The following is a 23,438-nucleotide window of genomic DNA, read 5'->3' on the forward strand; positions in this document are numbered from 1 at the left end:
CAGCATGAAAGCCTAAACATTGTTCCAACGCTTATTGATGGCATATATGGTTGCGTTGATCAGATTCAACGCAGTTTGGGGCCCAGGACCTGTAGCAAGATACAGGCCATCTCGAACGCCGGTCTTGACGATTGTCATATCCTGCAAATCAGTCTGCTCATCCACGATAGCTCCAGCCTCAGCAAGGATGTCATGGGTCTTCCAAGTATAAAAGCTGAATTGTGGTTCCAGCTTCCCTTGTGCATGTACCATAGGCTCCAGGGCTGGAAGCGCTGCCACCTCCACGCCTTTAACCAATTTTTCACGTTTGCCGTCAATTTCGATATCCAGACAGGCCAAAAGGGTAGGGCCGTGACACAGAGCGATGATTGGCAGACGATGCTGAACTGCGTTGCTCATCATTTGGGCAATGTGAGGGGTCGCCACAATATTCGCGTGCGCAACATCATCTGCACTTTTTGGTGAAGTGACAGCCACATCCTCATTGAATCCAAGCCCCCCTGCTAGGTACACAGCCCCGAATTGGTTCGCGTCAAAACGATCAGCCCCGACGGCATTTCCAAGCAGGGCGTCAAGTGTTTGTCTTGGCAAGCGGAGAGGGTCCAAGCGAAGAGGAGCTCCTAGTCCAACCCCTGGAAGACCCAACGAGACGGCAACGGCCTCAGTAGGCGGCTCGCGGACTAACATACTGTCTCGCTGTATCGCGAGCGGCCGCCCAAACGGGGTGAAGATCTGTAGAGTGTAGCCCGCGTCAATCATGCCAAGTGCCCAATCCACAAGCTCCTGCCACTGAGCACCGTGTGAGCTGGCTATGACGGCAATATTTTTATGTCTGAAAGTATCAAGCTTGATCGTGGACGTGGGGAATCCGCTTTCGATCTCTTTGAGGGCCGCATCGAATCCCACATCTGACGCCTTTCCCCAAGCCCTGAGACGCAAGCGTCGCTCGTATGAATCAACATTCTGGTTCTCGGATGGCTTACGTGCAGGCGAGTCCCATAAGCCTATGCGTGGAAGCAAGCTGTAGTACTCCCTACGATCCTGCTCCGTCAAAGTTCCCTTTCTAGCTTTCTCCAGGAGTTGTCCGATATAGCTGACATCGTGGTCAATGTCAGATTTGTTCAGAATGCCGAGCAGGTCAATCAGAAGGTCAGGGTCGAGTCTGAGAGGTGGAAGTTCCTGGTACACATCAAAGCTGCGCAAGTGGTGTTCCGGGTCGACAAAGTAGCGATCCACATAAGCCTTTCGGACCTCTCTCAGCTGTTCGGAAGACAAGCCACCAACTAAATTCTCGAGTGCAGTGATTTTGGTCTTGTCTTTGGGGTCACGGGTACGCCCAATAGCAACGTCATGCAGGCGTTCGATCAGAAAATCGGACATAGTGAGAGAAAAAGAAAGCTGCAGGGGTGATAAAAAGAAGTTGATGCGGCGATAGGACGAACGGTCAATGAAGCGGTTATATAGCAGACATGGAACAAAGGTATACTAGCAGTAGAGGATTTGGCGCAGGTCTCTACTACCAATCAAGAACAGCATCAGACAAATTACCAATTCGGGAGAACACATACTAGTATACTAGCCCATCGGCGATAACCTTACTACATGCTTTGTTTCGGCGATAAGCCAGGGTTGAAGGAATTTATTTGTCTACCTGTCAACCGAAATTACCGCTAAAGCTCCACTATCAGCCACCACCCTACTCTATTTAGAATAGCGCCGCGATTACTACTTTAGGCCATGATCATCATATATCATCATCCCGTATCATCCTGTATTGTTACGATACCGCATGATTTAGTGATCATCTCAAAGCCTATATATATCGCTCATTTTACCACTAAGATCAGGGATTGGACCTCATCAATTGATCATTTGCACTCATTAGAATTCAGCGGTAGATTACTAGGTAATACGGAATCCCGCATTTCCAATACTACCAAAGGTTACGCTCGCATTTGAGGTGGCCTACTTTCAAGCATAATTGAATGGAACTTAATTCCAGTAAAACTAACTTGTAGCAATATCGTACATAGTAAGTAACAGACCTTCTAGATGGTTCAAAATGTAATTAATGTTCTTTAAGGCAGAACTTAAAAAGGAACTTTTGTCTGCATAGTTGGTTCAGTTGGGCCGAATCATACTCGATACGAAGCATCGAGAAGGGATCCACTCTAGCGCTAGGAGCTGGTTTACGACTCGATTTGTCAAAAGACAAACTTTCTCCACTGAGGCTTGACCTTTGATCCTCTTAACTCGTTATTCATCCTCTACTACTATGCCTGCAATATGAGAATGGCCGCTATCTTCGGGTTCGATGTCAATAGAATAGCCTGCAATCCAGCCCACGACATCTATTTCGTCAGCCCCGCGCTCTGCAATGGTTTGAGAATGGGGATATAGGTATACCATAGCCTAACAATCAGGACTTAGTCATTTACTGATTAGTCGCGCCTTGTATATAGGTAACTACCTCGGAGTAACACGTAGTGCTCAGCAGCCAATCTTATGCAATTCATACCCCCCTAAAGACTCTGTTTAAGGGCTAATTAGGCTAATTAGTCCCCACCAGCCTATTTAAGCCTAGTGGGTTAACTAACAAAGGATCTGTGGATTATGTAATATTGATTGTCCGTATGAAAATAGTGGGCGGTACGACCTGGCAATATGTAGATATCTGCCTGCCCATGCCTTTTTAACACTTTAGCACCGATCAGGCAATCAACCATCAACGGGTCAGATAGCCATGGCGAAGTCCAAAGCTGCCAAGCGCAAGCGCAGCGCGCAAGTTGACCTCCCACAAAAACTTCCAAAGGCCACATCTACCCTGACGCCGCCTCCTGATGGCGCAACCCTCGAGCCCAAGAATCTCAAAACACTCATCTCAGACGATGAGCTCGACATCACCATTGAGACGCTCACGACTCTCGCACAATATCCCAATTTGACTAAGTCGAAGGCATGCAAGGATCTCCGAGGCGCAGTCTATGATTTCCGTCAAGCCTGCACTACGGGCGTCAACACTGCTGGTACGCTGTATCGTTGCCTCATTGCCAGCCTGCAACTAACCGATCGATAGAGGGCGCTAACCTGACAGCACGAATAACCGGTGCTCTGGTCGACGAGAAATACATCGATGCCAAGGTCTTGCTTGCCGAGATGAGAATCAGGGGCGAACAACCCAAGATCGGAGCCTTGTGTCGCTGGGTGCGAGATCTAGACGTTGTCAGCGGCCTCTCGACACAGCCCGGAGCAAGCGACCATGTCCCTCTTGATCGCAGCGCAAAGGACATGCAACTCCTCAGCGTCCTCGATGCCGTCCTGCGCGTCAGCACCCCGATCGACACCAACCCAAATGCAGTCGACTCAACCTCTCCCATCGCCTTCCAGTCCATCTGGGATCTCCGCCCGTCGACCCCACCACTTCCAGTGTACGCTTCCGTCCTTGACAAATCGATCCTGGCCGAGGCGCCTCAGTCCTCCTCGGCCCTCCGTATCATCGAAACAACCCCCGGCCCACTCCGCAAGCCTCCGAACCACCACCCCGCCATCCTCTACACCACTACCCCCAACGCCGTCCCGCTAGCTCCCGTCGGCCCCTCCATAACATACCACCCACACCCGGCTGTGCCAGGCCTCGGCCTCGCCACGAATGTCCTCTCCGCTGCCGAGTGCAGGGCAATCATCGCAGCTGGTGAATCCGTGAATTTCTTACCCGACGCACCCCTCCGTGAAGATGGCGACATGAGCATCCTGGCCCACAACTTCTACTGGGTCGTCGACACCACATTCCATGACATGCTCTGGGCGCGAATCTCTCCTTACGTACCGCCCTCGATCAACGGCCGCCTCGCCCGCGGCATCAATCGGCGCTTCCGTGTGTATCGATACGTCCCCGGCGCCGAGTACCGGTGCCACATTGACGGAGCCTGGCCGCCGTCCGGCATCCTCCCCGACGATACATATGTGTACGACTCCTCGCCTGAAGACAAGAAGCAGAGCTCCATGTACACCTTCTTACTGTACCTGAACGACGAATTTGAGGGCGGAGAGACGACCTTCTTTCTACCCGCTGCGCGGGAGGGAACTCTTAATGCGTACCCTGTGCGACCTGTGATGGGCGCCGTTGCGATGTTCCCGCATGGAGAGTCGAACGGGGCATTGCTGCATGAAGGGACTGGGGTAAGGAAGGGCGCGAAATATATTGTCAGAAGTGATATCGAGTATGACGTTAAGCCTTACGAAGAGTGATGATCACGATACGAATTATGTTGAATTTAATTTTTCAACATCAAATGGGCGTGTTGGAGTTATTTAATGGGTTGTATTAAAAAGACCATGAGATAAATTGGTTATAGGGTATATTATATATATATATAGCCTGAGAACAGATAGCAGGTATTATATATTTTCCTTTGCATTTTTAACTATTGTACTATTCAAGGTGTTACCCTAGGTAAGTATGGACCCAAATTGGATCCTTATTTTAATACTAAGCAAGGAAAAACGTGGTCGCCGTTGATATACAGTAGTAGATTGATGCTTTGACATGTATAAGATTTGGGCTGTTATCATGTTCCCCCATCCGTTGACTACTTTGTCAGAAAGAGTACATACGGCCATAGTATGCGGAGGGGTGGGCTTCCTGTCTGGTCATGTATACTCAAACCACCTATGTGGAGTAACTCTTTAATGACGACGGAAAATACACGGTTGTGTGTGGCGTTTGGACCAACAATTGCGCTGAGAGTCGCTGCTTTAGCAGTTCATACAGTCTATTCCCAGTTTGTCCTAGTGCATGCTGAGGTAGCCATCTGTTCAATGTATATGCTAATTTTATCTATATTAAAAAAGCTTGGTGTATCCAACATGGGTGCAGAGGTAAGTTATAAGATGGGATACCATTCATGCTCAAGATATCCCCTTCTCTCTATTGCTCGAATTCTCTAATCAATGATAAAAAAAGGAGCCTATCAGACTTATAAATTTTCAATTACTTATATTCTCCTAACATTTACCAAGTATACAAATTTCCATACTAGGAAATAATGGCTTGACACCAATAACTGAGGCAGGGCGGGTCGAATGGAACAATTTTGTTCACCAGCCTGATATATAAGTCAATAGTCCTCTCTCTGATTATATGAAAAAATGGCTAGTCCATGTGCATCACAATTTTTAAAGGTTCCATATACACCGGCACTGCCTGCAATTCTCTGCGAGCTGATACTCTATTTAACGAGGACATAGTCAGCTGGCGGCCTAAAACGGCTACATTGAGTCTGTTTTGCGGGTTGTTCTAACTGTTTACGGTCTTGCGTCCTGGGTGCAGCTGACTGGCTTTAACACCACGGCCTGCGCTGATTCTGGTTTCTGATACTTACCGGTCATGCTGCCACTGCTGAGGGCCCTTTCGTTGCTTAACTGTACCCTATTTCCCAAGGTGGGAAGCTGATTTTAGCTCTTTTCCCAATGACCTGATTCTCCATGAGCCTTCAATAGGCTACGAACCTGTCATATTCCCAGAAATTCCTGTGGGTTGTATTAGAATTAGACTCTGTAGACCCCTAGTAGCCACGACTACTATCAGGAATGGTTCCAGAATAGTCACAGGGTATATATTTTCGAAAGATCCGTTGACAAAGTCCTTTGGGGTATCTTCCATGGACCTTAAACAAGTAAGACAGGAGGGATGAAATAAGTCAGGAAGAATAATGATATATGTCCTAACCAACAAGAAGACGAGACGGGTATCTAGGATACGTTGAAATGGCATTGAGCGCCAGGAGAGGACATAAATAATATAGCAGAAGGTTGTGCAAGTCGGTCGGAAGCGTCGTGGAAAGGTCTGGGCTGAGAACCCCGTTAAGGCACAGCCACGGGACCTCCCAAGCCTTTTTCAGGTAGGGTGCATGGTTTAGCGGCGAACCTCGATAAAATCGCTGAGGCACAGGTGAGGGCACCTGAGAGGTCTGCAAACCCCAGGATACAAGCTTTGTTAGTGAAGGGACGTTTGGGCTATTCTGGGTATGTGGGAGAACTGCCAAGTAGCCTTTGTGAGACACGATCCGCTGACAGCCTCGTTATGTGAGGGTATTCGCTGATATAGTCATCTAATTAGGTTTTGACCCTTATTAGACCAGGCGACTTTTACATGGTAGAGGATCGACTTGGTTGCCTTTTAATCTGCTCTTTGTCGGCTTGGAGTGTATTATCGGGCGTATCCTCGACGAGAGCTTTTCTAAGTAATGCTGCGTCCTCCGGCCTGCCAGACGCTTGATATATGGCATATAGTTGCTCCCTTGCTTGGATGGTTCGAAAGTTATTTTGACCAAACATTTTGCTCCTCGTCTCGAACACCTCGTGCGACAGCCTTTCAGCCTGAGACCAACCGCCTTTTTGTCTCCAAACCTGAGCAAGCTCCAACTTCGCTGAGGATATATCTGGGTGCGTCGGACCTAAAGCTTTGGTTTCTGCACTTATCAATTCGGTGAGGAAACTTTCTGCCTCTTCGACCTGCCCCGACAGGCGATGCGCGTGCGCAAGATTGAAGATGGTCATGAAGGTACCAATATGAAACTGTCCCAACGTTCGAATGGCCACTTCTAGAGTCGGAACGAGGAGCGCAACGGCATCTTTTGAATAACCTTGAGCACAATAAACTTTAGAAAGATCGTTTATAGACCACAGGGTATGAGCATGTTCCTGGCCAAGAATACGCTTTCTGGCATCTAGGACATGGGAAACCAGTCTTTCTGCCTCATCAATCTCTCCGAGTGCGAGGCAGCTCATCCCCAAATCCTGCATTGTCTCCAAGGTGTCCAGGTCTGTGTCACTAAACAATCGCATCCTCCCTTTCCAGGCCTGAACCTGGAGTATCTGTGCTTCCTTGAAGTTACCAAGGTGCATGCGAACCCGACCGTAATTGTGCATTGCACTCAACGTGTAAGGGTGATCTGGTCCCACAATCTTGGCAAGGCCTTCCAGGGCTCGTTTCCCCATCTCGTCGGCTTTAGATGTCATACCACATAGCCAACATGTACGTCCTAGATTGTCCATTGCTAACAGAGTCTTTGGGTCATAGGGCCCTAGCCTTTTGGTCACCAGGTCTAGAAGACTTGTTTGTATCTCAAGGGCTCTAGCCATTTGACTCGAGTTCCAATAGCTTTGGGCTAGCTCCGCCATAGCATCGAGAGCCTCAACGCTGTTCTGGCCGAGGGTTGTGGTTTGATATTGAAGTATCTGCTCCTGGATACCAGAAGCGTCCACCCAACGACCAGCCTCCGCGTACACAGAAGCAAACCTGGCAAACTGTCCCAGGCTGGCGTGATCAAACTCAAGACCTCGACGGGAGTCACGAGGCTCACTCTTCAAGCAAGAGTCAATATGTGGCACCAGTAACCTTCGATAAACCACCTCTGATTCTTCGCTTCTGGACGTGATGGATGCTGCTAAAATGCGAGACGCAATGCCAGCCCACAACTTCTGTGCTCTCGGCTGCAGACGCTCACGAGCCCAAAAATGTACCATTGGATGCATCGAGTAGCCGTCACCCGTCAGGTTGCCAAAGACCAAAGAATACGACCTCAGTATAAGAATGGCATTGCGGAAGCGGAGTTTATCCCACTTCCTCCCCGTTTGGTTAAGGATCCGTGGAAGCCTTCCTTCTGTTAGGGGAGTGAACCACCCTTCATATCCGCTTGAAATAGCCACAAATTCACCAAGCACCTGGACAATTTTGTCAACCAAGGAACCGGCACCTTTGGTATTCGCCTCGCGCTGTAAACTATCCCATGCCTTCTCAAAGATCGACTCAGGCACATGATCAAAATGTAAAAATGCCATTACATGGAGAATCTCAATCGCATCAATAGACTCGGCTGTCTCCAGGCCCTTGATCTTATTAAACGATACCTCGAACGTCGTAAAGACTGTATGCTCGTAAGGCCCTCTGCCCTGATGCAACTTGTTCGAGAAGATTCTTTTCTTGTATGACTTGAAGACGTCCAGGTAATCTTCTAAAGAACAAATATTCTGGCGGATCGATGCACCGGCTTGTATTAGAGCGAGGGGAAGGCAGCCAAGAGTCTTGACAATAGGACGGGCGGTATCCCTAGTCTTCCTCTCCTGGACGCTTTCGACAAGCGCTGCCCTCAAAAGCAAGGTGATCGCATCGTCTTCTTCCAAGCTTTTGAATTCCTCGAACCCGATCGTCGCATGTACTTTACACTCGGGATTTCGGCTTGTGACCAGGATACTTCCTTTCCCGCCGGAAGGGAAGTACCTAGCATAGTCAAATTCTGCATCATCTGCATTGTCGATAACCAGCAACCAGGGCATCTCCTGCTTGGATAACCAGTACATGCCAGACTCAAACCTTTCTTCCATTCGGCCAAAGCGAGCAAGGTTAGAAAAGGCCTGTTCCGCATGCTCCGGGCTGGAGAGGCAAAAGATGACTTTAGTGCTATCATTAGGAGACGGCTGCAAGGTGATCTTCGGACGGTAGTTTTTGGGTGGCATTTGTGGACTGGTTGCCTCATCATAGTCCCTCTTTTGTGATATGGTCGATCATGATTTAGGATTCTTTACCGACGGTAATTCTTTGAATGTATACTTAAAAAAGGTAGCTCCATTAAGAAACTAGGAAATATTTGTTAGTTGCTATCGGAGCTCTTTAGGCCTGATGCTCTTTGTGTCCATCTTTAGCTTATCGCTAGATGAATTTACTGTAGGAAGTGAACCAGGTGATAAATTGAACCGGTTGTGTCTCGAGGACTCTAATATTGCAAATTGAATACCGAGGCACGTCGAATCACTTTAGTAAACTTCATTGACTCGAAATTTGCCCTTACGGCCGCCAGATATACGAACAAAGACGAATTTTAGCAGGCAGCGGCCAAGGTTTCATCCCTCGGATCCTGCGGCCTTGATAACGGTTTTATTATCAAAGGTGCTACTGGACAAAAAGAAATTCAAAGAATACCATGCCAAGTGAGCCATTTTTGGGGATTAATGGTTCATCCAAGCCCAACCATTAACCTACACAGCACGATGCCACAAACTCAAAATGGTACAACCCTCTGTTGCCAAGAGCCAAATGCCTTCTGAGTCCGGGGTATCACCAATCAGCAACGCTCAGAAAGCGCTGCACTGCCTGATTCATTTATTCGTTCACAAATCCAGACGCTCCCCAGTTAGAGAATGGCGGTCCAGAGGGGGGGGGGGCGTAAGATTGTCTATTTAATCACCTGTCGTCCAAGCGCTGATCTTGCCCCAGCAAATAATTCACCGGGAACACTTGCTCTGCCAACAAACACATAACTCTCTGTATTCAACATGACACCACGAGGGCCTCAGCCAATTGGTATCGTTGAATTACACCGGCCTGCTGGACTGGTGGATATCGAGTTGGTATTCCATTGTCATTATGGCATGAAAATGCTAAGTACTTCGCCTCTAGCATTGTCGCAATCCATGGCTTGAACGGTGATGCCATCAAAACGTGGACTCATGAAAGTAGCAACGTCTGCTGGTTAAGGGACCTCCTGCCGACATATATAAACAACGCCCGGGTCCTAACCTGGGGCTATAATGCAAATGTTAACTCTCTGATGGGCAGATCGACAAGCTCGGACCGGATTCTGCAGCATGCCCAGACACTCATTGAGGAACTGCAATCGGACAGAGAAGTAAATCCCTCCTCCCCATTTGAGTCTAAATACGATGAGAACCCCCCTTCCCTTCCCCCCAATTCAGTGATTATGCCCACGAGCTGGCAGCTACGCAAAGAAATCCTAGAGAGCAGAGCCGCTCAAGTGCAACGTTTGAATTGAATTCAGATACTGCTATGGTCATTAGGTTCATTCCGCCAGTAAAGGAATCTGTTCAGCTCGTGGATAATGGTTGCTAGGATGTCTTGATAGCGAGACGTTCACAGCCTCATGATTCCCTCTAGCATACACATATCTTCGGCGGTTAGAAAAGAGTATATAACTTACGAGCTAATTCATATCCGAAAGTTTGAGAGCGCCGCCGAGAGGCCTATCATATTTGTGTGTCATTCATTGGGTGGAATTATAGTGAAAAAGGTTAGTATTAAGCTACCGAAGTTCTTTATCAGACACTGGTAACTCTAACCGTCGCGCTCCTTGCAAGGCTTTGGCGTTCTCCTCTCGTCAGACCTCCCACAAAAATGCCCGTTTACAGTCGATCTACACCTGCACCTACGGAATTATTTTTTTCGGCACACCTCATTCTGGGTCCAGTAAGGCTGGTACTCTTGACGCTGCACAAAAGCTTGCATCACTTGTTGTGCCGAGAAGAGCTGCTCTCTTTGAAACGAGCCTACTACAGGCTCTCAAGGAGGGCTCTGAGACATTACAAAACATCACCGATGAGTTTCTTCCACTTATGTCTCGCTATTGCATGTTCTTCCTGTGGGAGCAATTGCGTACACGCCTCGCTTATACGGAGGATTACATTGTAAATGTTGAGAGCGCGGTGCCCACAATTGACGGCGTTGACAAATGTGCTATTCCCGCCGACCATCGGGGAATGTGCAAATTCCAGAATGCGAGCGCCCCTGGCTTTAAGACTGTCCTTGCTGCATTAAAGCGGTATAGTCAGGCGGCACCGATGGTCATTCAGGGGAGGTTGAAGGTGGAGGCGGAGATGCTTGAAGGAAGACGGAGACATGAGGCTATGGAATTATTAAGGAATATTTAAATTATGTAGTATGTGGTAAGGGTTGGGAAGATTCTACCAGCTAAAGTCTACTGTACAGGAACTGTCCGCTAAAGGGCCCTGATATGTACGTCTCGATTTACTTGGTTATTGGGCTTTTTTTTTTTCGGATACGATGTATATTTAAACACTACTCTTTTTTAATTGAAATTGCAATTTCGGCGAAGGGTTAGGTTATGGGTAAGCAGTCACTGGCTCGCAACGCATAGGAAACTAAAAAAATCTCCTCCCTCGGTTGCGATTGAGAGCTTGTTGAGGGCTCTGAACATACGATGAATGTATACACTGCAAGTGCAGAGGAAGGGGATGCTGCCGTAGCTTTTACGGAAGACTTGGAAATTCATCCAATCTGGTACTGCTAACTTGGAATATTGACATAACATTTGCTCGCACCGAAGATTGCGTTACAGAGATTATCGCATTTGTTACCCAACTAGATCATAAGTGCATATTGCCTTTCTCCAGGAGGTTTTAAGGGAAGCTTTGCAGCAGATCCTCAAACTCAAGCGTATTCGTGGATTTTGGCTTTCAAGTATGATGGCACGGCATGGGGCAAACAATCGTTTGCGACGATGACCTTGCTCTCCAAGGCATGCTTTGCTTCAGCTTCTCTAGGCCCAGCCTGGAGAGTAGCCTTTCCCAGCCACTTTGATCGGGACGCGCTGTGCTGTGATCTCTTTGTTCCATCGCGCGGGACTGTCCTCTCCCATACGAGTACGGCTGGTTATCCTGCATCTGGACTCACTTCCTATCAAACCTTCCCACCGCCTCCAACAGGTATCAATTATCTCCTCCTTCTTGCGTAGCGCAGGGTGCGGGCTAGTCACCGGTGCCTTTAACCCAGTCCTTGAAGAAGACGCTACTCTGTTAGAAAGCAATGGCTTCACGGATGTATGAATGGCTTTTCGCCTGGAGACCTTGAGTATACGTAGAAAACTGACGGGGTGCAACCATTTCCCCCAAATCGGATGGACAAGGTAGCGATTGTTGGACTGGAATCTCATGATATCAAGACGCTGGAGCCAGAACGACTAGGTGTATTGAAGGGAGAGCACGACACCCAAATTGACATTATCCAACGTAAATCCGTGATTTCACCCATAGAAGACATTTCCCCGGGATCGATCATTACGCAGTGCTTGCTCGTTTGGTTTGTTGGAGAGAGAATAGATATAACCTACATTTTACGAATCCCTAAAGGCAGCGCCCCGAGTGGCAGTACCCTAACCGACCCATTCTTAAAATGCCAGGTAAAGCAGCTATACGGATATTGGAATCATGATTCAGTGATCTAATAGAATGACTATTTAGTAATTACATCAGTTCTGACATTCTGAATGTTCCAGACCTTTCAGTTACGGAGGTTGGCAAATGACGAGTATATATATCCTTGCCCGCTTTCCGCGAAGTATGATCAACACAACGCAGTGGAATAACATAGCACAGGAGATTTAATCACTTCTTGCTGTACGCGTCTGAAAGTAAGAGGGCCGAGTCGTTAAGGCAAGCAGACCCGTGTTAACTCATTATTGATCAGTTAATTAACAAACTCAATAGGCCGCACCTACTGGTATCCCATGTGCGAATGGTTCCCTCAAGCTGGACTACCAAAAATAAAGATTAACGACTGCCGACTTAGTACTCCATGAAAAGCCCTCGATTTGGTTAGGATCACAACCATTGACTAATCAAATCGTCCAGTGGATAGCGAGCCGTGACCTTTGCGTACATCTTCAGACCTAAGCAATGCACGGGCAGATGTCATTCTGGTCCATGACCTATGAATGGCCATAGTTATGAGCACCATACTTTGTTTCCTTCGATAATAAAATGCCCCTCATTTCTATGCTTTGTTTTTACTGGATCAGATGTGTTGCTGACGTGGCATCTCTGCCGCGACCGGCATTGAGCAAAGGACCTTATAACTACTAGCCTCAAAGCAGGTCAGCTTTTAGTACGCCAAATGAGTTCGCCAAGTCATCAGGTTGTTCTGACTGGTAGTCCTAAGGCCAATAGATGCTATAAGCCTGGGGATTAACCGAGAAATATTCTCAGCTTGCCATTGCGAAATGTAGATGAGCCTGTCGCGAGAATATTCCGCCCGAGCTTGACGCGGGTTTCTCTCTCATCGCTGCTTGAGATCTATGCGTCTGTGGCTATATGCCTATGAATTATTTCTCGAAGGATTAATTTAAATGATTTGTCCATAAATCTCAAGGTATGCTTTCAATGAAATCAGCTGACAGCAAAATATGATTATCCCCCTAAGAGCAAACGCACAGATCACATAGGTCGGATGTGCATATTGGGGTCAGCTCGGTTTAGTGTGGCAGGCTGATTTGCACCTAAGTCGCCCTTTTGATGACCTGACAAATCATGAAGAGGTGATGTGGTGATATTAAAGGCTAACTCCGCATTCACTTCGCGGCGGAAGAAGAATTGTTAATTCTCTATCCATTGTGGTATTTTACCCTTGAGCACATCTAGCTGATGGACTGACGTACCTTGGGCGCCATGGACAAACCGCCGAAATCGCGCGAGGAAGCCAAGGCCCATATTAACCAAATTCGCAAACGGCGAGGATTACATATAGAGAATGATGAATATTCTCACGAATGGAATATAAACCATGAGGACCTTGAAGCCGCCGTGTCCATGTAAGCGTCATATCCCCGATTGTGCCCTCATTTTTGTCTTTGTTTGGCTTGAAGCTGGACGAAGTAGCTGACTAAACTGACCGGCAGCCTGGCCGAGGGGCTCTATGAAGAGTCCTCTCACTTTCTTCTTGAGATGATACAGAATGCCGATGATTGCTATTACGATAGCGCATCAAGCCCGACGATGAATATCACGTACGGGAACGGTCGTCTGCGCATCGACTACAATGAACTAGGCTTCAGGGTAAAGGACGTTGAAGCTATTACCCGAGTCACAAAGAGCACGAAGGTAGACCCCGCTACCCAGACTGGAGAGAAGGGCATCGGCTTCAAATCTGTCTTCAAAATCGCCGACGTGGTTCATGTAAACTCGGGTCCCTACTCCTTCAAATTTGACAAAACCAAGAGATTGGGCATGGTAACCCCAAAATGGGAGGAGTTTCCCGCTGAGCCTCAGCGTGGGTATACCTCTATCATGTTGCATCTACGGAGCGACGATGAAGAAAAAGACCTAATAGACGCCATGAAGTCTATGAGCTCGAAAATTCTGATGTTCTTGAGAAGACTACGGACTATCTGGTTGTCGGTGACTAGCCTAGATGGGACCACCTGGAGTAGCTCCCTTGAACGCTCAGACATGACAATAAAGGGAGAACACATCACAAATTTGCGCCAGGATGGGACGTCTAGCATGTACATAGTCCGGAAACATACGGTGACGGATCTTCCTACCGATCCAAAGCGTGGCGATATAACTGAATCGGACCTACGTTTCGCGTTCCCAATCACTGAGGACTACATGGCACGCATCGAACCTCAATCCGTCTATGCGTACCTACCCATCCGAGACTACGGTTTCAAGGTAACCTGGAGCTCGCCCGTGTCTGCCGGGAGTATGGGGGCTAATTCAAGAACAGTTTCTCGTCCAGGCGGACTTCCTGTTAATTGCGAACCGCGGCGATATTGACAAGTCTTCTCGGTGGAACCGTGCATTGTGCGACGCGATGGTAGATGCATTGCTCGACGACATACATCACTTCAATCTCTCGCCGTTGCGCTATACCTGGCCGCGATATCTCCCCGACAACCGCTTTTGGGGCGGTGATTTGTTTGACGGGTTTCGCATTAAGCTGATGGCGAGGCTGGTTTTAAGCCCAGTTCTCGAATCAGAAGACGAAAACGGTCCATTTTCAGCCCCATGCAACCTGTACTATGTCCCTGGGAGCTTCTGTGGCGAGAAAGGCACACCGTTGACCCGGAGCGCAAAGACGATCTCAAAGTACCTGTCGTGCAAATATTCTCACTCTGATTGGGAATACCTGGAGAATATCGGCGTGAGGGGCCTAACGAACGATGTGTTTCTGCAGGATCTCCGAGAAAGTCTGTGCTGTAGAGGCTTTATGCCAGAGCCAGAGGACCCTTGGCACCTCATCATTGCCAAGCTTCTGTGTCCTTTGATGAGCACCCACAAAGCACAGCTGGTTGAGCTCCCTCTTATTTTGCTGACTAATAGGAATTGGGTTTCCGCATCATCAGGCACGATATTCTTCCCTGGAGAGAGGGGGGCCTACTCAGTCCCAGAAGGCATCGAGGTATTTGAGGCACACCCAGACGCCCAAAGGGATGGGTATCGTGAGCATCTGTATCGGGGCCTTGGGGTGAAGCCATTTTCGATCTCTGATATACAACGAATGGTGATTGCGAAGCTCTCCCAGTCATGGCTTACATCGTCAACAAAGCAGAGTGAATTGATCTCTCAAACCATCTTTCTGTTTAGGACTCAATGGGAAATGCCGCTTGATCAAATCCAACTTCCGATACTTACCACGGTAGGTACACTTCTTCCGTCTTGGGAAGTTTATATTCACATGAATGGGCCATACTATGCCTCTCGGTACCTCAAAAAGCATAAGGAGTCTTTCTTCGTGCATAGAGGCTACGAGAAGAGGTTAACTAGTGAGGAGAAAGGTCAATGGAACACTTGGCTACAGGACCAGCTTGGCCTACACAGCCTTCCGCGGCTTGTTCTAAATGCGAAGGATGAGGCTGCGAGGCTTTCAGCCGAGTTCTACCATATCTTACAAATTCATGGTTCATGGAAGCTTTTAGTACTTTTGCGCGACAATTGGACCGCTTATTATCGAGACTTCTCCTCGCCAAAGGAGGTGGATGGAAAGGTACACCCATTATTGCGGAAAGAGATGGGTTTAATTCAGGTGACATGCCATGGTGGTAATCTTTATGCCCTGGAGCAAACCTCAACGGGATATTCTCTGCCTCATGACCTTCTGGAGGAGATCCTCCAATTCCGTCAACCGTTCCTTGATATTCCCGACCCGCGTGATAGCAGATGGGACATCCTAAGGAACTTCGGCGTGACTGTCGGAGATAATATCAGCACCTATCTGAAAGTTTTGGATAGTATCCAAGATCACCAAGTTTCGATTGAATTGGTTTCCTGGTTGTATAGGAAGATCGAGGCTAATTTCCAGAATGACTCAGATGGCGTGAAGTAGGTAACATAACAACCTCAAGGGTAGGAGGTCAGACACTCACCTAGTATAGAAAGCTATTCCAGGTCAAAAGATGCATTTATGTCCCGGAGGGGAGTACCAGAACGGCTTGTCGTTGGGTTTCGATGACTGAGTGCGTGTGGAGTGGGCCCAATTGTCTTGAAAGCTTCCACAAACTTGATGCAATCTATCCATACCATGGAGCCTTGTTCAAGGAGCAGCTAAAAATCAGAGATGCGGATGTTGACACACTTGTATCGGAATTGACAACAGTCACAATGTCAACCGCGCTTCGAAGGATAATCGACCTGTTGTTCGAGATTGAGGAGGCTATAAAGAACAACCTCTTCCAAACCCTGACGTCAATAGGCGACCTTCTCCAGTGCCGGGTATTCCCTCTGGACGAGGGTAGCGATTCGACAAGGGGATTTGATGATCTCTCAAGGGCTACGCCAGACTCCGAATGGTATGTTGCTGATCTTCCCCACTTACGCAGCAGCTTTAGGGGGGTTGTAAGTTTACTCGCGGTGGGCGTTGACGATCTAAAACGTATTCCATTTCTGTGCGACGTGCTGGGTCTAAAGGAGCGATATATTTCGAAAATAGCAAAGGGAACGCCGATTGTTCATGGAGAGGAGATAGACTCGAGGCTCACGGATGACTTTCGTTCAAAATACAAGTTCTTGGACCGGTATGCACATGCCCCCAGAGCTGCAACGATTAGCGTCATGCTTTTTTGCGAGATCGCGTCATTATCCCTTGATATGCACCGGCTTCCCTCACTCTGCTTTTTTGTTCATGGTTGTGGTTGTCGATTCCTGTGTATTTCTGCTGGATCCCTGCATTATGTGCTGACGTCCCTCTTTGATACCCCGTCTATGCCTATTTCACACGGTGTTTCAAATACTAATATGCCCTTTGCCTCAGGCTCACACCGGAGTCAATATTCAGCCGTGCCCAGATAATAGATCAGTTGAAAAATATAGAAGTCAGCCTTGCAGATAAGGTCCTGATTAAATGGTGGATCAAGTCCACGCTCCGTTCGTCCGAGGATATCTACGAGGGTCATGTTTATGACGATGGCCTTCAATCAGCAATCATGCCTTCTGCAGACGAGAAGCAACTGAGGGTATGGCTGTTAAAGGCAGCTAACCCATCCTGCCTTCCATTGGAGCTTTCGGAACAAATAGCTACTTTTTGTGGAATTCCGAAACAAGCCGGCCTCGTATACTTTATTCTGAGCCAGGATAATTTAAGCGATATTGAACAGGCTCTTGACCGCCGGGGGGTTCCAAGAGTGCGAAATACCAATCCCACACAGAAAAGGGCTAGGGGCCATACAGCGCAGGTGACTCGATCCAATGGGATCACGTACGGCAAATTTGACAAGATGGCGCGCGAAGTCTGGGTTGCTGGAGACGAAAGCCGACAAGAGGGAGTTGATGATCAGGAAGAGGAGGAGGAGGGAGAAGAAGATGAAGAAAACGAAGAAGTAGAAGAGGAGGAAGGAGAAAAAAAAGCAAAACAGGAGGAAGAGGAGCAGCAGGATGCGATCGAGCATGATATAGAACCATCCGACCTTAGTACGAGAAGTACGAAATTTAACAGCCAGGGATTGCACGTCGAGTTGAATGAGCACCCGGGAAATTCAAGTATGACAAAAAGTGACAATCCCCTAACCTCCAAGGCTGAGTCAACTCAACCGTCAAGGTTGCAACATGGTGGCGATGATTCCTCTCCTTCTATGAAGCAATCTAAGGCCTCCCACGAAGATATCTCACGAAAGCGACCAAATTACGTTGCCCTTGATGAAGTGCCGGAGATGAAGGATTACATTAGCCAACGCGAGGAACGACCTAGACAGATAATGGAGGACAGTAATGCGCCGGACTTATCGGATTTGAAACCATTTGAACGTGGCAGGGTCATGGGTACGCCTCGTTTGATCTTCGTCTCAAATCGTCGACAGCTGCCTCATGAAGAATTTCCTAGCAAACAACGAAGAGGGGCGATGCTTCCTGGACGGGTGCAAATCTCCGCAACAGGGGACTGCACGGTGTTTGCAGCAGTGCAGCCGACATATAGGACGGACGAACATGTTGAATACCTCGGGGAACTTTATGTATGCATCCATCCATCATCTAACGCTAGTCATTAACGTCCCTAGGTCTCCAGACTACTTGAACGATACCTTGGAGCAGAATACAACCCAGATGTTCACTGGACAAGCTATTACCGCCGAAAAGCCGGTTACGCCCCCTTTATCCAGAATAGGAGACCAATCACCCCCTTCTTGTTGAGTAACAGGTCTGGCAAGGCTAGTGCTGCAATGAAAGACCTTCTTATCCAGTCTGGAATGACATGGAAGCCCAATTATGATCCTTTAGAATATTATATCCTGGTTAAGATCACTACAGGTGGTCAGGAGTCCCCATTTGCTATGAGCATCAGTGAACTGGACCTGGTAATGCCACTTTCCGTCTGCATGATTATGGAACTGACATATGTTGCCGCATAGATACGTAGGTTGAGCATTCGGGAAGGGTATGAAGCCTTGACTCGCCCAAGGGCCATTCTTGTGAGGGTATACGACATGGCAATAATCCCAAGCGCGTCCTTTTTTGTGGATCCCTGGGATATATATGCGTCTGGCTATATGAAATTGCAGGCTGAGAATAGTTCATTCATTGCCGAAATAAGGAGATGCATACCGGATCTGTCATTCGAAGACCTTCGGCTTTCCGGAAAGCCTTACGCTCGCTCAATGTCACACAAGCTAGCAACATTTATGTCATCTTTGATCAACCCCGACAGGGGGGTGAGGGCGCGAAGTGAACTCGCGAATGAGGAGCTGAGATACCCCTATGCTGCGTTACAAGAAGGATCTGTACGGTTGCTCAGACTATATCCTGGGGAAAATCATGAAGAGCTTGTCGGGGATCTAGAGCCTGTAATGGCTGACTCACTTGGTTTGAAGTCTTTTTCGGCCGTATCATACGTATGGGGAAGCAAGTTCAAGCCATTCATGTTGAGAATCAAGGAAAGCCAAGTAGATCTCCGCATAACTGCTCCTTTATATGCCGTTTTGAAACGCTTGCGGCATACAAACGACCCGGTTTACTTGTGGGCAGATGCAATTTGCATTGACCAGGAAAACCTCCAGGAAAGAGCTTATCAAGTACGTCTCATGGGGAATGTTTACAGATTGGCAGAGCATGTATATGCTTGGCTAGGGGATGCAGCGGATGATAGTGAACTAGCCATCACATGGCTGATGAAAATGCAACGGGATGACAAATTATCGCCTGAGTCGACCGGCCCAGTACTTCCACCCGCGGAGAGTGAAGTATGGGATGCTATACATAGCTTCTTTTCTCGTGATTGGTTTCGGCGGGTCTGGATTGTGCAGGAGCTTGTCCTTGGTTCAAAAGTAATCATGATGTGCGGCGATAACCGGTTAGATTGGGAGGCGATCTACACCCCTGCGCTTGTGTGCGCACAAGAAGCGGAAAAGTCAAGTGCTGCTACCATGAAGCACATATCTCGGAGTGTTACTCCTGTACTCAGTCTTGGAAAGCTGAGGCGCGCCTACCATGATGTCCAGGAGCCGAGACGCAATACTCAACAAGATCTGCTATCGCTGCTGAAAGATTTTGACCACACTCAGGCTACAGAAGTCCGCGATAAGCTATTTGCCTTTCTAGGTCTAGCCTACGATGGAGATGACCCAGGCTTCAACCCTGACTACGAGTCTTCGCTGGAGGATGTTGTTCACCGATACGCAGGTGTTTTTGTCTGCAGGGGCAAAGGAATGGAGCTTCTTTACCAGGCCGGCTTGTCCCATTCGTGGCCAGGGTCATTATTCGCGTCATGGGTGCCAAACTGGGTCACTACTACGGTCCCGAGGACTATAACCACGTGGAGAAGCATGCAGGGCCGATTCTGTGCTGGTTCGCATCTCTGGTGTGACTTAGAATTGAGTCCAACAAATGAGACTATCTTGGTCTCTAAAGCATGTATAGTGGATCGGATTGCCTCTGTTGGTAGAGCTGCTTCCGGATATCCGGGGACCATAAACTTTTTGAAGATACTCTTCAGCTACATCGAATCCCTCCCGAGCTACCCAACTGGAGAGAACCCAAGGGATCTTGCCTGGAGAATACCAATTGGCGATGCGAGCGACCCCCCATACGGGAGCTGGAATGAGGTCGACTTTGGAAAGTCCTATCAAGCATTGAGGGAGTATATCCAACTCGGTGATGAGACGACCGACTGGCAGACAGAATTTAGCTCTATTCGAGCTATGGCTAAAATGAAGCAATTCCTTTTCCGTCCGCAAGAGCTACGTCGCCTTATGTGGTCTTATATATTTACGGCCCAGGAATTCGTCGATAGATTTGTCGATCCTAGAATTTGCATCACCAAGCGTGGCTATGTTGGTATTGTCCCTGGGACTGCACAAGTTGATGATCTGGTCGTTGTTCTCCACGGAAGCGCGGTCCCATTTGTCCTGCAGGCCCAAAAGGGTACAAGCCATTATTACCATTTGGGAGAATCCTACATCCATGGTATAATGCATGGTGAAATTTGCTCGTTCGATGATATTGAGACAAGGTTCATTAGTCTGGCATGATCGTCCGCTATTACCCCAGAGAGCCTTGTTGGTAAGGGAGTTCCACTGCCACATTGAATCAAATACTCGTCTTGGAGGTCCTATGACATTTATAAAGAAAGCATCTTTGACTTGGTATGCCTGGTTGCTGGTGATATTTTCTTCCCTACATGTATGACCCACCATCAAACCCGTCTCCATGCACAGTCAGGTCACTATTATAACTCTTTTACGCCTTCTACTATTTGAACAAGGATATATAAATTCGGTAAGGTTGTGTAATTGTCGAATCCTGGTTTCTATATCGTATGGTTAGCTAATATCCTTATTAGATTAACCTACAGGCTAATAGACAGTAGGTCTAGGGCCCCTGATATCTAGGAAAATCATAAGATGTGGCAATTTGTGATCCCTCCTATATGTTACATACAACCCTGTCAACCCACCTATCTCGGTGCAGCTAAGAAGCTCTATAGCCAATGGGGAACCACGTCCTTTTCATGCACGCTTAGATTGGCAGCTGAGTTGTCCCTTCGTAGTTTGACTCTGCTGCACTTTTCATCCCCTTTCCCACAGCGCACCTCAGTGGATTTCACCATGATGGATAGCTTCCAAAGCCCCGTAGTTTCGGTCGCCTTGTTCGGGGCACATTTACATTTGATGGTCTTCCGTACTAGTTTTCCCTGTTGAAGATTATCTATACCATCTGCTAGCCTGGTATATCTGAGCACTTGTTGCCGCTAACACCATACTATTAACCTGCAGCGACCTCTCACCGTTGAGTTCTCTCAGCCATGTCGACCGGGCCACACGCGCATTGAATTTCAGCCTAGCCACCAGCATCGTCATCTATTGCTTGTTTTTCCACCGTCTTCGTCGCTTTCCAGGCCCACCCTTGGTGAGCGTAACCAGCTTGCATGATGCCTATATTGCCTGGAGAACCCTGCAATACAACGTGAAGATTAAAAAGCTCCATACCCAATACGACGACTTCATCCGTACCGGCGTGTCGCTATCTTTGCGCAAGAGCCTCTAAGGGGAGATACTGGTTGTTACCCTAGGAACTTGAGAACTGTGTATCGTGTGAAAATCAGCCGTTCCTCTCATCTTCCGTCCTCAGTCCAAATTCCGCACCGCAAATCAACGTGGTACGCACAGGTTAGCGCGACCTCGAAGTATTGTTCCATTCACCAAACCCGTGACTTTGATGACCACCGGAAGCGACAAAAAGGCATGAGGTCTCGGTCTTGGTATAAAAGGTAGGTACATATTTTAAACTAGCTCGCGAACAGAACGGGGATTGACGGACAGAGAATACTGCAATACTTGGGATTTATGTGCCACGCATCAAATTTAAGGTAGACCGGTTGGCCTCGCATATTGAATCCAATCTCGCTTGTCCTATTGACAGAACCGCGTGGTCTATGTTTCTGACCGTCGACATTATGGGAGATGTGTGGTTTAGTAGAGAGTTTAATAATCTGATAACTGATGTCGAACTTCCTGCGATCAAGGGGATTCATGGGCGTATGGCGTTGCTTGGTATTTTGCGTATGGCTGTGCTTGATATTTTGGGCGATGCTCTGGGTTTTGAATATTTTTTGTAGAATTCCTGGCGCTGCATCTGGTTTCGCTGCGTTTTTTGCGTGGTGCAGTGATGAGGGCGATTGAAAGCGCGAGGTAAGATAACTTTAGTGTGACTTGAATAAAAAATAAAATAGGCTAATACTGCGGCCTTACAGACACTCTGGATAGGCCCGGGATCCGAACGAAACCCCGAATGATATGGCGTCATGGATGCTGAAGGCATATATTGAGAAAGATGAATCGGTATCGCCGTCTTTGTGCGCCCTTCATGAGGATTCCCGCAGTGTGATTTCTGGTGGGCAGGTGAGTCAGACTATCAGGCTGTGTCCGTAGCGAGATTACTGATGACAGCGACACTACGGTGACTATGCTGGCATCGGTCCTTTACTTTCTGGCTAAGTATCCCGCGGTGCAGACCAAGCCCCAGCAACAGTTGGATGAAACCATGCCCGGGGGGTCCCTGAGAAGAGGTAATGTGGTGAAGTGTATCTCTTCTCAGATGCAATATATGCAAGGTATATTAGAATGCGAAAGCCGTGGTGGAGCTAACGTTTCCCCACTGGCCTCCCCGGCCTGCACCTGTAGTCTACTATCACCTTATTCTGTTTATTTCATGTCAAAATAAGGCCACACTGACCTAGGCACGTATGCGATTATGGGTAGGATAGCTGCCGTCTCCATCTACCTATCTACCAGGATGAAGGGTGGGCTTTGGCTTGCCTAGAAACCAGGGCTTTTGCAGACCCTTTTCAGCAATGGTGGCACAATGGCCCAAGGTCTCAATTTGTTGGGAGAGCATCGGTCGTCATATTCAGAATGTCTCATTGTAGCGCCCCTATAATGACATATAATATCATGAATACGTAGACGGCTAAGGGGGTGAATGTGGCGAAGTTCAACTCTCAATCGATTTACACAAGATCATATACCAATACCAATACCAAGTAGCGTGACAAGCATCACTTCTGCTCGCACCAGATGATACAACGATTTTTGGCGCTGCTTCTCAACGGCCCTCATAGTTGTGCCCCTAGACACGCTTTGTCTTTCACTCGCATGAGAGGCTAAGATATGAGAGAGGTATATCTATACTACGCTCACAAATGTATAGCTGTGGGGCACTGCTTACCACATTTTTAAAGTATTAGAGAAGTAAATGGATTTCGCTGCACAATTATACCATGTACGACCGTCCGTGCATGTCTGATGCGTAAGGACGAGGATAAAAACTCCCAGATTCTCAAAATCATTCCAAATATAGGCCCACACGTTGAACAATCGATGCGTAGCAATCATTGGAATTAGAGATGAGCGATTTCTGGTTCTATC

General features: G+C 47.9%; 5 protein-coding genes across 5 annotated transcripts; 3 read left to right on the forward strand and 2 right to left on the reverse strand.

Moving 5' to 3' along the window:
* Positions 1-12: 12 nt before the first annotated feature.
* Positions 13-1,380, reverse strand: BDW43DRAFT_308203 (uncharacterized protein; the record flags this gene model as incomplete). Its single annotated transcript, XM_032046433.1, has 1 exon — positions 13-1,380. The coding sequence occupies one exon, from the start codon at positions 1,378-1,380 to the stop codon at positions 13-15; it is 1,368 nt and encodes a 455-aa protein (XP_031903364.1).
* Positions 1,381-2,713: 1,333 nt separating this feature from the next.
* Positions 2,714-4,695, forward strand: BDW43DRAFT_267145 (prolyl hydroxylase family protein). The gene is made up of 2 exons (XM_032040958.1): positions 2,714-3,026; positions 3,077-4,695. Exons 1-2 carry the CDS (start codon positions 2,744-2,746, stop codon positions 4,246-4,248), a joined length of 1,455 nt encoding a protein of 484 aa, XP_031903365.1. The 5' UTR covers positions 2,714-2,743; the 3' UTR covers positions 4,249-4,695.
* Positions 4,696-6,147: 1,452 nt separating this feature from the next.
* BDW43DRAFT_308205 (uncharacterized protein) lies at positions 6,148-8,517 on the reverse strand (the record flags this gene model as incomplete). The annotated part of the gene is made up of 1 exon (XM_032046434.1): positions 6,148-8,517. One exon carries the CDS (start codon positions 8,515-8,517, stop codon positions 6,148-6,150), a length of 2,370 nt encoding a protein of 789 aa, XP_031903366.1.
* A 740-nt stretch (positions 8,518-9,257) lies between these two features.
* On the forward strand, positions 9,258-10,817 carry BDW43DRAFT_267146 (esterase/lipase family protein). Its single transcript, XM_032040959.1, has 4 exons — positions 9,258-9,404; positions 9,458-9,686; positions 10,017-10,085; positions 10,153-10,817. Exons 1-4 carry the CDS (start codon positions 9,334-9,336, stop codon positions 10,720-10,722), a joined length of 939 nt encoding a protein of 312 aa, XP_031903367.1. The 5' UTR covers positions 9,258-9,333; the 3' UTR covers positions 10,723-10,817.
* Positions 10,818-13,254: 2,437 nt separating this feature from the next.
* BDW43DRAFT_308207 (HET domain-containing protein) lies at positions 13,255-21,558 on the forward strand (the record flags this gene model as incomplete). The annotated part of the gene is made up of 8 exons (XM_032046435.1): positions 13,255-13,397; positions 13,485-14,259; positions 14,315-15,909; positions 15,963-16,601; positions 16,838-18,032; positions 18,078-18,374; positions 18,429-20,524; positions 21,288-21,558. 8 exons carry the CDS (start codon positions 13,255-13,257, stop codon positions 21,556-21,558), a joined length of 7,011 nt encoding a protein of 2,336 aa, XP_031903368.1.
* Between the last annotated feature and the right edge of the window lie 1,880 nt (positions 21,559-23,438).

Source organism: Aspergillus alliaceus (assembly GCF_009176365.1).
Source record: "Aspergillus alliaceus strain CBS 536.65 unplaced genomic scaffold BDW43scaffold_8, whole genome shotgun sequence".
In the NCBI taxonomy this organism is placed as follows: Eukaryota; Fungi; Ascomycota; class Eurotiomycetes; order Eurotiales; family Aspergillaceae; genus Aspergillus; species Aspergillus alliaceus.

Bases quoted from the DNA above. Each gene is read 5' to 3' on its own strand.
- BDW43DRAFT_267145 (XM_032040958.1), top strand. From the start codon at position 2,744: ATGGCGAAGTCCAAAGCTGCCAAGCGCAAGCGCAGCGCGCAAGTTGAC. The intron at 3,027-3,076 runs GTACGCTGTATC...ACCGATCGATAG, and splicing joins TACGGGCGTCAACACTGCTG to AGGGCGCTAACCTGACAGCA.
- BDW43DRAFT_267146 (XM_032040959.1), top strand. From the start codon at position 9,334: ATGACACCACGAGGGCCTCAGCCAATTGGTATCGTTGAATTACACCGG. The intron at 9,405-9,457 runs GTTGGTATTCCA...CTTCGCCTCTAG, and splicing joins GCTGGACTGGTGGATATCGA to CATTGTCGCAATCCATGGCT. The intron at 10,086-10,152 runs GTTAGTATTAAG...GCTCCTTGCAAG, and splicing joins GTGGAATTATAGTGAAAAAG to GCTTTGGCGTTCTCCTCTCG.